The sequence below is a fragment of the Sapajus apella genome, unplaced genomic scaffold, assembly GCF_009761245.1.
Source record: "Sapajus apella isolate SASKATOON/1434 unplaced genomic scaffold, GSC_monkey_1.0 scaffold23, whole genome shotgun sequence".
Lineage (NCBI taxonomy): Eukaryota > Metazoa > Chordata > Mammalia > Primates > Cebidae > Sapajus > Sapajus apella.
In genome coordinates, this window is record NW_022436963.1 from 13,371,038 (window position 1) to 13,384,525 (window position 13,488).

The 13,488-nt window shown below is 40.1% G+C and overlaps 1 protein-coding gene across 4 annotated transcripts in view; it reads left to right on the forward strand.

Moving 5' to 3' along the window:
• Window positions 1-13,488, forward strand: part of PTPRG (protein tyrosine phosphatase receptor type G) — a 764,493-nt gene that overhangs the window by 533,870 nt on the left and 217,135 nt on the right. For all 4 annotated transcript variants that reach the window (XM_032289599.1, XM_032289601.1, XM_032289600.1 and 1 more), the window contains one exon: window positions 9,130-9,225. In XM_032289599.1, the coding sequence (XP_032145490.1) occupies window positions 9,130-9,225 (96 nt within the window). The remainder of the gene's footprint in view (window positions 1-9,129; window positions 9,226-13,488) is intronic.

Here is a 13,488-nt window from a genome sequence, read left to right on the forward strand (position 1 = left end):
ACACACACACACACACACACACACACACACACACACACACACACACAGTAACTCTGGCCTGTTATTAATTAATTTTAGCTAAGTTACTCTAGCTGAGTTGATACTGCTGTCTAGAGTCTAAAGGCTGGAAACTTGAGCTCAATCTGTGTTCCCGTCTACAGGCAAAATTCCTCTTAAAAAGACATCAGGTCTTCAGCTGATTGCATGAGACCCACCCTCTTTATAGAGGATAATCAGCTTTACTTCTGAGGTCTACTGATTTAAGTGTTCATCATATGTAAAAAATACTTTCACAAAAAATAATAATGATCCTTTTAAAAAGTAACTAAGAATAAAAACTTTGTTCGTTAGGATAAAACAAAATACTCAGAGTGTTTGTGTTGTTTTACTGGATCGAGCGAAGAAAGTTAGCACCAAGACAAAAGTATGCCAGATTGCAGGGTCATTTATTATGCCAGCAACCACAGAGGACTCACATCTCTCCAACCTGTGGCGTTGAAAGGAGGGTGCCAAGACTTTTATACCCGAAAAACCACCTTGGGAGTGGGGGTGAGGAGCGGGGATGGGGATGAAAAGGTTTCAGACATTCCAAGGGCCAGGGGATTCTGTAATTCACCTCCTGGGCGGAGATGAGGGTGGGGGTCTCCAGACATTCCAAGGGCCAGGGGACTTTTGTCATTCTGTTTGTTACTTCAGTGGTTTACAGAAGTCAAGATAAGCATTTGTTTACACACAGATCTTAGTTATCCTGGGCTGCTTATTTTAGTTATTACTGGTAAGCAAAGGCTAGCAATTCCGGCACAATATCACGGTGTTATATACTTTAATGTGATATATATAATGTCTCTTTATCATTTTTCTCCGTAATTTAAATGAATAGATCTTATTTCGTTGGAGTTGTAACATGGGCTACATTCTCTGGGGGATGAGGCCAACCCCTGGATTGGCCAGAATTACTTAGAAATGGTTTGACTTTCTTGTAGATTATAGAGAAAGTAATATAGTCTGTATTTAGCAGAACTGTACCTGGAGTCACCCGGCCGTTTCACAGGGATTTTGGCTTGTATCTGCACTTTTCTGAGCATTTACTCCAGCGGTTTAAATTCCTTCATTCTGTCAATATCTTGAGCCCTCCTTGCCATTGATTTTGTTATTTATTCCAAGAGATGGCACAGACTTTGTTAGTGTTTGTGGCTTTATCACTTGGATGTCCTTGCCTCATGCCACCTAGAGCTCCCACTCATTTTATTCATTCCGGAAATAAATGAATAGTATTTACAATGAGCAGCACCACGCTAGGGACACAGCCTTGTGCTGGGCAGACCTAGGTCTTGCCTGCATACATCTTGCTGTCTACAGGCAATGGCAGAAGTAGAGGGTAGTGTGTTGAGTGTGTGTGTCCTGGCTTACTTAATACTAGCTGTTACAAAATAATTTAAAAATCAAGTTAGATTAAGAACTTACTTTACAAAAACCTTAACTCTGACATTATCCTATGCAAATCATCAAAAAAGCGGAGCTGGCAGATTCACTGTGTTTAGATATTTACTTTACCTTCACTTCACTTCTTTATTCTTAAGCAACTGTTGTCCACCACCACAATCCCGACTGGCAGGTTAATGCCAAACTTGATTAGAAAAATACATTTCCACCTCTTCAGTTCTGTTGTCTGCTGCCTCCTATGTGATTTTTAATTCTGCTGTTGCCTTTTTGGTTACCCTCTTTATCTCGTCCTGTTTACGTCTCATCTCCATCTGTTCTTTTCTGTAGCTTTTGCCTGTGTGTTCTTCCACTTTCATAAAAACCCCTAGCGGTATCCTGGAAATGTCTACTGAGTCTTTCAGGAGATTGCCTCCCCCCTGAGCTACCTGTGTGCTATTTCCCTACTTACTCCATCATGATTTTTTTCTTGGGGCATGTGTCAGGGGCATGTGGGAGAAATAGCTTTTTGAGAGGAAATAAAAAGGAGAGCTTTCTAAATCTGCGTAGAAGTTACTGTTGGGTTTTCTACTCTCACGTTGGGATCACTTCCTTTTGCTTCCATGATCATAGCAACCTGAGAGCTGACTTAGGCACAGAACTATAAATTAGACAGTAAAGGGCCAGTACGGTGGCTCACACCTGTAATCCCAGCACTTTGGGAGGCCAAGGCGGGGAGATCACGAGGTCAGGAGTTTGAGACCAGCCTGGCCAACATAGCGAAACCCCGTCTCTACTAAAAATACAAAAATTAGCTAGGCATGGTGGTGTGCGCCTGTAGTCCCAGCTACTCTGGAAGGTGAGGCAGGAGAATTGCTTGAACCCAGGAGGCGGAGGTTGTAGTGAGCCGAGATCGCGTCACTGCACTCCAGCCTGGTGACAGAGTGAGACTCCATCTCAAAAATAAATAAATAAATAAAAATACAAAAGAAAATAAAAATGAGACAATAAAAAGTTCACCTTCTGGAAAATGCCCCCTCCTGTCCATTACCTTTATAAATGTAGTATTTGTTTAATAGATGCCTCACTTGACCTTGAGCCATTCATTGCCTTGTCCCTTTCATTTTTGATACAGTCACTCAACTTTGGCACTGAAAAATAAAGTAAACCTTGTCTCGTTAATGATATTTTAGTCTTCCTAAGTACACCCTGTATCTTCATCTGTCATGATGACTTACGGAGAATAGGCATTAAGCAATACCCCTGCCAATTGGAAGGACGCACTGTGATTAAGACCTTCAACTCTGAGACTAGGAAGACAATTTTTCTGCCCCAACCCCACTTCCCTTCCTTAAGAGCTTTGTAACTTTGAAATTATGAATTTTGTAAGTCCTTGGTTTCCTTGCCTATAAAATGAGAATCATACTGGTACCTACCTCACTGAGTGTCAATGAATCAATAGCACAGTACCTGGCATACAGTAGGCACTCACTAAAGGTTTAAAAAACATGTTTTGATATGGTTAAAAATTAATATTTGAAAAACAATAATGGTATCAAAGGCTCATGTTTTCAGATTTGTTGCTTTCTCTTCATTCAGCTTAACATGGACGCTGATACATATTGGAAACCAGACATATACACATTTGTAAAATCAAATTGCAACTGGAGTTAGTTTAAATGTAAGGGAAAGTTGCACAAGGCAGGAGAACAAGGAAACCAAGTGGGCATTTTGTTGTGACTTTGTATGTGTCACAATAGGACTCTACAACAGTGGCTCACTGACTGCTGTCAACCCTGTATTCACGGTGTCCTTTTCACCTCCCTCCCATCACTTGATAGTATTGGGATTCATGCAGGCATGTGCCATACCTGTATTTTAGGACATACTTCCTGGTTGATGATGATGCTTTTAATGTGATTTGTTTTGTCACTGTAAAATTCCATTTTCCAAACAGCAAGTTATGCTGTATGATACTCCAGGTTGTCCATCACCTTGATCTGGCTAGAAAAACACCCGGAGGGTTTTGCATTGAAGCCGTTCCACAAGGTAGAGTTGAATAATCCATTTGGGCCAATGACTCTCACTCATGACTTTGAAAACTCTGGCAGAACTGGTTCCGTGATTGTGCCCTGGTGCATGCAGTCTGTCAGTGGCTTTTTAACTGAGCTTCATCGAGTTTGTTTCTGTACTTGAGGAGATATATATATATATATATCTTCTATCTCATGGAACTCTACATGATGAAGGAACATCTATTTATACAGGGTTGATGCAGCTTTCTTTCCCTTGCAAAAGAGGAGTCTGCTTGGAATAGACTCTTTGACCTTTAAGCTATATGGTTTTCTTTAAGGATCAAGCCCGAAGTATTCTATTTCAACTATGTTTGGAAAATATTGAGTTAAAGTTTCTAGCTCTTTGGATAATCTTTGAACCAGGACTTAAGTGGCCAATTCTAGGGCCAGGGCAGAGAAAATACACGATGAGCCCCAAAATAGGAGGGGCTAAAAAATAAAATATGATGGGAACATGGCAGAATGACAGAGAAATTCTTTTGAGGAGGTTTCCTACTGGGCAAATCTGGGACAGTCTGAGCATCAAAATACATAATGTTAGTAATGGAATCTGATAATGGATTGAATAAACAGAAACAAAAATAAACACGTCCATCTGGGTTTAAATGAATGAATGAATGAATGAATGAATGAACTGCAGTGCAGGGAAAGCCATTCCTTACTCTAGAATGCCATTAATGAATATAGAGGAATGATGGAGTTAGAAAGTCACCCAAGGATACTAAACTAGTGAGTCAACATTGAATGAGGAGCAGGATATTTGTGTCATCTCAAAGTATCTCTCTGCAAAGTACTTTTTAATTATGAAAGGAAAATTAATAACTTTATAGTGGAGAAGCCCAATAGTCATCACCTTGGCCACAAGATCAAGATAAATACCTCCAATAGCAGGATAAACCCACATAATGTATTTGCTGATATAATGCACTGAGAAGATATAATATTACTGTTGTAGTAACCTGCCCAAAATGCATCACCTGAATCTAGTCATGAGAAACCATGAGACAGACCTCAATTTTTTTTTTTTTTGAGTTGGAGCCTAGCTCTGTGGTCCAAGCAAGAGTGCAGTGGCACAACCTTGGCTCACTACAATCTCTTCCTCCCAGGTTCAAGAGATTCTGCTGCCTCAGCCTTCCCAGTAGCTGGGATTACAGGCGCGTGCCACGGCAACCAGCTAATTTCTGTATTTTTAGTAGAGATAGGGTTTCACTGTGTTGGCCAGCCAGGCCTCAAACTCCTAATATCAAGTGATCTGCCCGCTTTGGCCCCCCAGAGTGCTGGAATTACAGGCGTGAGCCACCACGCCCGGCCGACAGACCTCAAGTCTATGAAATTTCTGCCCTGTACGCTTCAAATTGTCACAGTAAAGAAAGACAAAGGTGGAGTAACAGTTCCAGATGAAGATGGGAGTAGAAGAGGTCAGTGTAAAAAGACATGACAACCAAATACAAAGCTTGATCCTGGCTTGAATTCTGGACTGAGAACCAGAAAATGATCTGTAATGGACTTTATTTGGGCACTTGCCAAAACTTGAAAATAGTCTGCGAATTAGATAATAGTACTGTATTAATGTGAAGTTTGCTAATTCTAATAATTATTCTGTGATTATGTAAGAGAATGTCCTTATTCTTAGAAATTACACACTTAAGTATTTAGTGGCAAAGGGGCCTATTATCTCCCATTTGCTCCCAAATGATTGAGGAAAAAAAGCATGTGTATGTGTGTGTGTGTCTGTGTGTGTGTGTGTGTGTGTATGTCTATGCAGAAAGAGGGCAAATTAGGTAAAGTATAAATAATTGGCGATACTGGGTAAGGGAGATAAGGAACAGTTAATAGATCCCTGTTTTATTTTATTTTATTTTTGAAGTAGGGTCTTGCTCTGTCGCACAGGCTGGAGTGCAGTGGAGCCATCAGTAGCCTCAGCCTCTGGGCTCAAGCAGTCCTCTTAACTCAGCCTCCTGAATAGCTGGGACTGCAGTCACCACCCCTGGCTAAGTTTTTATTTTTTGTAGAGATGAGGTCTCACTGTGTTGCCCAGGCTGGCCTCAAAGTCCTGGGCTTAAGCAGTCTTCCCTCTTGGACCTCCTGTAGTGCTGGGGTTACATGCATGAGGCCCTGCGCCTGGCCCCAGATCTTTTCTTCAACTTATGTACACTGTGTTTCTTCATAGAAGGATTGCTGTAGAGTAAGCATCGCTTAGATTCACATCTGAAAGAACACACTTTGGGGAATGTTGAAGGGAGGACTCTGGAATCTAGAGCCCAGACTGTTGAAGGGAGGGCTCTCGGCATAGCTCATTTTGAAGGTGAAATTGATGGTAGCTACCCCAAACACCCGTCAAAGATGTTTTTGGAAAATAGTTTCCAGCCTCTGTCCAAACTTGGACATCACCACCACCGACAAAATACGTTTCAGTTCACTCAAGTCCAATTCACTCAGCAAAATCCCATCTACTTATGTATTCTTATATTTTAGAGAGCTTCAAACATTACCGTAATTCAGTAGACTACAACGTGAGAAAAATAGTAAGAAAAATTGATAATTTTAGACCTGTGCTACTGCCCTTTTTATGAGACATTTTATTATCCAGATGGGTGGAGCCATGACTCAAACACATTTTCTAAAAATGCATTTTTTTCCACACTTGTAAATGAAAATGCCCTTGAAGAGGTCTTAAAGTATTTTGTATCACACACTATTCGGGTGATGCATTAAACAATTCTGTCCCTGCATTTGGGCTGAAGTATAAGAAAGCCTTTGGTGAACCTACTTAATTTGAGGACCTGGGTTTTAAAAGGAAAGTGAAGTGTAATTTTCTGAATACACCTGTGTGAAGTTTCTTTCTTGGATTACTAGTATTGTACCCAAAGCAATTCACCTAATATTAAACCATTCTAATCTGCCCCTTATTGAATGGATTTTTCTCTACAAATTCTTGATGTCTAAAGCTGTCCAAACCATAAGGTAACACATTTGTAAGAAACTGCCAGAATGAGTGCAAATTCACAGTCTTAAGAAAGTGAATTATCTTGAAGAAAGAAAATTATCCAAAAGAAATTACCCATCCTTCTCCCATGTACTTAGGTATCTGAATTTTTTCTAGGAAATGTCCTGATTTGGGCTACCTGTTTTTTCTCTTCAGAGAAGAAATGCCATTGTATTCTTGGCATTTGGGTTAATTCCGTCATCAGAACTCTGTTTTCCTTTGACCTATACTTCAGTTTGTCGTTCTGACTTAGCTTTGCCTGCTGGGACCTCATTGCACAATATCAAATCTCCAAATCTATGTGGGGTGTGGTTGTTCAGTCTATTACGGAAAATAGCATGGTGTCTTTTGGAAAAGTGGGGAAATAGAGGTCATGAAAGAACTAATTATATAGAAGATACAATTTTCTGTAAGGAGTAGCATCATTCTAGAAGATTCAGTGGAATCACATGCTTACTAGGAATTTTAAGATGTTTGCCAAATGTTAATCTTAAAATATGATGATGATGATGGCCAGGCACAGTGGCTCATGCCTGGAATTTCAACAGGTTGGGGGGCTAAGATGGGTGGATTGCTGGAGCTCAGGAGTTCCAGACCAGCCTGGGCAACATAGTGAGACCCTGTCTAAAAAAATACAAAAATTAGCCCGATATGGTGGCATACACTCGTAGTTCCAGCTACTTAGGAGGCCATGGTGAGAGGATCGTGTGAGCCCCAGAGGTCAAGGCTGCAGTGAGCCGTGATCATGCCACTGCACTACAGCCTGGGTGACAAAATGAGACCCTGTCTCAGAGAAAAAAAAGTGTATATATGATGATGATGATGATGGCGATTTGTTGAGGGTTGATGAGGTCTAACCATGGTGCTACATGGTATGTATTACATTAACTTATTTGAGCCTCACAGTTACTCCACTAAGTGGAAATACTTGACTTTACACCTAAGGAAGCTGATGCTTTTAAGTAAATGAGGAGGCTGGAATAGGAACCCAGGTCTATTCTTTTTATCAGTATGGAAGCTTTTGGGGATACCCTATAGTTCATTTTTGTTCTCTGCATCTTTTTTTTTTGAGACAGAGTTTCATTCTTGTTGCCCAGGCTAGAGTGCAATGGCATGATCTCTGCTCACTGTAGCCTCTTCCTCCCAGATTCAAGTGATTTTCCTGCCTCAGACGCCCGAGTAGCTGGGATTACAGGCATGCACCACCATGCCAGGCTAATTTTGTATTTTTAGTAGAGATGGGGTTTCTCCGTTTTGGTCAAGCTGGTCTTGAACTCCCACCTCAGGTGATCTGCCCGCCTCCCAAAGTGCTGGGATTATAGGCATGAGCCACCGTGCCCAGCAACTCTCCGCATCTTTTTAAATGTCAAGGTGTGTGCAAGCATTAAAGTTGTATAATGATTCTGAGTTGACTTTCCTGTGTTCTGCTTCTTGAATAAGAAATTCTAGTTAGGCACAGTGACTCACACATGTAATCCCAGTGCTTTGGGAGGCTGAGACACACAGACCACTTGAGGGCCAAGAGTTTGAAACCAGCCTGGACAAGACAAAACCCCATCGTTACAGAAAATACAAAAATTAGCTGGGCATTGTCGGATACACCTGTAGTCCCAGCTACTCAGGGGGCTGAGGTGGGAGGATCTATTAATTAACCCTAGGAGATGGAGGCTGCAGTGAGCTGTGGTGGCAGCCACTGCATTCCAGCCTGGGCCACAGAGTGAGAGTGAGTTTTTTGTTTGTTTCCAAAATAAAAGAAAGAAAGAAAAAAGAAAACATAATGCTAACCAAATGTAAGAAGAAATATTTAAGGTTAAGATTGGGGTGAAAGCTGTTGGATTTTGGATTCTCTCTGATGTATAATATTAGGCAAATTAACATCAAATTTCTGAAGCACTATTTCCTCATCTATAACTGAGTATAGTAATTTCTGCCTTAATTTTTTTGCATAGGTTGATAAGAGGATTAAGCAAAATAATGTGTGGGTTAGCTTTTTATAGAAAGGTGGTTAACTCCATTAAAATTTTCCTACTTAATAGGGAAATTTCACCATGATCTGGGTATTAGAAAATAAGAAGGCATTAGTTTTACTTATTTTGGGTGACATGAATGCATCGTAGTTACGTGAAAAGATGGGATACATTTTCAAGTATCTAAGGGTAAAATGACATGATGTCTAGGTTTGTTCTAAAATATGTTAGCAAAGGGCCGGGTGCAGTGGCCCTCACACCTATAATCCCAGCACTTTGGGAGGCCAAGGTGGGTAGATCATCTTAGGTTAGGAGTTCAAGACCAGCCTGGCCAACGTGGTGAAACCCTGTGTCTACAAAAATACAAAAATTAGCCAGGCATGATGGCAGGTGCCTGTAATCCCAGTTATTCGGGTGACTGAGGCGAGAGAATTGCTTGAACCTGGGAGGCAGAGGTTGCAGTGAGCTGAGATCGCACCACTGCACTCCAGCCTGGGTGACAGAGCAATACTTTGTCTTAAAAAAAAAAAAAAAAAGAACGCTAGCAAAGGAAAAATATGGATAGGTGAATAAATTTGGCAAAAGTCTTAGTAACCGGAGAATGTACATTTGTTGTGCTATTCTCTCAACTTTTGTTTATGTTTGAAAATTTTCCTAATACATTTTTTAATTGTTCTTACAGATGCAGATTTTCTTTTACAATCCAGATGACTTTGACAGCTTTCAAACCGCAATTTCTGAGAACAGAATAATTGGAGCCATGGCCGTATTTTTTCAAGTAAGTTAACAGTGGCTGAAGTACTTCAACCAAAGAATTCTTTGAGTATTTTTTTGTAATTCGCCAAATTGTTCCATGTTTAATGAATGCATCTGTTTTCTAGTTCACACCTGTCCAAATGAAAGATATTTCTTATTGTCTAATGTGTGATTTAAAATGTAAATAAGTATGTTTAGAAACATAATGAAAATTTTTGCATGAATTATTCTGATTTTATTGTTACTTGACTGGTGCACAGATTGAAGAACACATTTATCATCTAAGTTACTTCGCCGCTGAAGCATTTGAACAGGTTCCTTCAGCATATTAAGAGACTGATATAAAAAAAGGTGTTTTTTTTTTTTTTGGGCAATTTAAAAATTTAACATTACTTCCAAGTGGGTTAATAAATAGCATCAGTCACTTTTCTTAAGAGACCCCCCCCCATCATTTTGCCTCTAAGAAATCCCCATGGTAACTAAAGTTTCTGGTACAATTATCTCTGTGTTACTACGTTTATGAACTCTTATCCTTCCTTCCTCTCTTGTAATCTGATTATGTCGATGAATGCTCATAACTCAGTGTTGATTCTGCACCTAGAATCCAAATGTTGCATCTTTGGATAAATAATGCTGTTCAGGTTTTTTAATAAGTCAAATCAAAGTAGTGTTGATCAGTAAGTGTCTTGACCAACTTGCCTGTAGGAGACCTTGGTGCTTTTTTGTGTGAAAGGCAGTCTGAGTAGTAGGCATCTGTGACTTATCTTTCAATCTTAAAGTTGACCTAGCGACGGCATAAAGGTGTTCATTTCACCAATGAGTCTCTGTGGAAAGTGTTGGCTTTTTGACAACTAAAAGAATGTTAGACATAAGAGCCTTCTCCAACACTTATCTCTAACATCTGCCTTTTTGAGCAAGTTTCTTTGTCATTGAGGTGGAGCCATTCTTGTTTGGAGTATGTTAATTTCACTATCCTTCTCAATGGGTGACACGTGGGTGACAGTTCTCTCCCTTTTAACCACCTTTCTCCCTTTTCTCAAGGGAGATAAAGGCTCAAGTGAGAGATTAGATGTGAAAATTTGAAAAGCTTGATATTCTGCCTAGAATAAGAACAGTGGTTGTCAGCGTTGAGTATGGCACTGGTTTTCAAACAGTGGCTCTGTCTTACTGTTGAGCTGTGGAATTTTTCAGTAAGTTCTGATCAGCATTTTAGAAACAATGACATGGAATGATATAGAATAGGAAATAAGTCAGAAAATGTCACATAGTAAGGATAAATGTATCTGTAGAACTTGTTTATGCACAGTAACGCATACTGGGTGTGTACTGGGTCATGATATAATGTGTATTGCTTACTGTGAGTCATGGTCAGTTATTTTGGAAGTCATCTGTTTATGCTGTGTATTGGCTTAATTTGCCCATTGTTCTCCGTCACATCTCTTTTTCCTGATTACTTTTCATGCACACAATAGAGCGCAGTGTTTTAAGAACTTGTTCACTGGAGTCAAGATATTTGCTTTTGAATTCCTTGATTTCTACTGCATAATGGTAATGTAGTTATTTAAACTTTTCAACACCGGTGTCCTTATCTGTCTTATCTGTGAAGCAGAGAGAACAACTAATACATCATGTAGATTGTAGTGATTAAAGGAGACCCTAGTATGGCTCCAGGAATGTAGTGGACGCTTGGAAAATGCCAAATAATATGCATCTGTAGCCCTCCATCTGTTTCTGTGGGATGGAGACCCCTGTGGCATACATATTATCTTTTCATGAACAGAAGCATGTTCTGGACACTGACCTGTTGGCAGATGACTTGAGTTCTGTTTAGACCCCTTTTGTTCTGTTCCTGAACTGTGATGGGTTTGCCTTTGGCAGCACTGGGACCACACAAACTGCTCATAAACAATTCCCATGTGCTGGCAAACACCTGGTTCTCTGTCATTTGTCCCTTGGAATGCTGCTTTTCATGCAGCTGGACCTCCACTCCTGTGGCCCTGCCGTTAGATCCACCCTCACTTTCTTCTGTCTCACGCCCACCTATGCCCAGTCCTACAAGATTCTACTTCATAGGGCCCCTTTCTTAAAAGAAAACTTAAACAAATTTAAAAATGTTTTTATGAGTACTGGAAGGACTATTTTACAGGATGTTCTACCCAAACACTCTATTTTTTTCAGCTCCATAAACTCTGTTAAATATAAGACCAATTAGAATTTTAGGCAGGCAAGACACATGGGTGTGCAAATCAACGAAATACCACACTGTGAAATCTAGGTTTTGAATTTTTAAAGTATTTCGAGGACACGACTGCTGGTTCGCATACAAAGACATTAAATGTGCATTTCATTTGTTAGGTCCTTTTCTCAATTTGGCTTGCTATCCTATGGACACAAATTAGAGGTCAGATGATAAAAAAAAAATAGAACATAATTTTACGTAGATAGCAGCTGTATTAAGCTGCTTCCTTTGTCTTATTTACTTATTTAGAGACAAGTCTTCCGGTTGATCAGGCCGAAGTGTACTGGTGCAATTATGGCTTACTGTGACCTCCAACTCCTGGGCTCAAGGGGATGCTCCTGCCACAGCCTCCCGAGTAGCTGGAACTACAGGTGCAAGCCACCACGCCTGGCTAATTTTCTTATTTATTATTATTTTTTTTTTTGTAGAGACAATGTCTTGCTTTGTTGCCCAGCCTGATCTAGAACTCCTGGGCTGAAGTGATCTTGCCTCAGCCTTCTGAAGTGCTGGGATTACAGGTGTCAGCCACTGTGCCCCACCCCTTTGTCTTGCTTGTAAGCATGCGTGCATTTTATACAGTTGAATTTTCACTATGTTGTCCATTGCAAAGAAAAAAAATATTGTTATTCAAATTTGGCATTCTAGTTAGATCTCATTTTTTGATATTTTTGCGTTTTGAATCCTTCTGTAAGAATGATAAATTTGAGAGTTTGATATTTCTTCTCAAAATAGAGGAATCTCGGTATATATTTCCAAATTCAAACCTGGCATCTTACATTTTGGTATTGAAGAAGGGTTTGTCATCCATGTATTTGACATCTATTCTGTGCCAGGAATGGTACTAGTTGCTATGTTAAATGTCATAAACACAATCTTTTCCTGTGCACTACAACCGCATTGCCATGGTCCCACAAATAATGACTAAGAAGAGTTGAACTCCTCTACTTGTAAAAAAGGCTATACTCTGACTTGATGCTTATAAAAACACATATTCATTATCCAGAGTGACACAAAGAGAATGACCCAAAAGCCCAGGCCTAGGCAAGGACAAGTTCCGTGGAAATACCAGTAGTCCGGATGTGGATTTACTACATACACTGGAATAATTTTTTTACTGCTTCAATTTTTCACTATCTCTGCTTCATTTTTTGTTCTCAATGTGTGCCTGTTATTCCTGGTAATTTTGACTTTCTCTTTGCCTTTTCTCTGCTTGGATATGAGGAAGTTTGTATGTTGCCCCCCAAAAAGCACCAAAATAGGCACAAATGAATCCATACCTTGGCCTAAACTAGAGGTTACTTGCACTTTGCCCTATTGCGGCTCAGAGGAATGATTTGTTGAACCCACACAGTGTTTATAATTCTTTCCTTCAGTTAAATATGGAAGGTTTTACAGAAAATGTCTTGATGATGTTGCAGTAATTGAGATCTGCCTCGTGGCTGTTTTGGAGGGAGTGTGCATTTCCATTGAAACAAAAATGGTCATGCGGGCTTATTCATGTGTTCACGTCAATGTGATCTTCAGATCATGATGCCTGGCGTGGACCTCAGTAACTCTGAATGGCAGCTGATATATTTTGGTAACAGACAGAGTTGAGGGTCAGTCTCAGTGCTGAAAGATGGTGAGCCAGGTCTGCCCTTGAGCACAGTGAAGGAAGGAAGCACCACCTCTGTGTGTGGAAGACAGTGAATCAGGGCAGCTGCATCTTGGCCCACACAGCTCTGGAAGGTGCATTCCCTTTGTAGCTGCTGGTAAGTGGAATATTTATTACAACTTTCCAACACATGGTAGTAATGTGTCTGGAGGAAGGATCACCTTTTTCTGGTTCATACAGATCTAGACTTTGGGCTTGTTCCCTATGGAAAGCATAGAGGAATAGGTAAGAGTGAAGTTAGGGGTTGGAGGAATTTGTTGTTAAACCACTCGAGAATAAATACTTGTTTAATTTATGTAAGTACAAAAACTAAAATAATTACTTTCCATTCGTTAAAGTATAACTTCTCCTGTTCTCTGTTGTTAACCTAATTTGAATGCCTGTAAAAATAT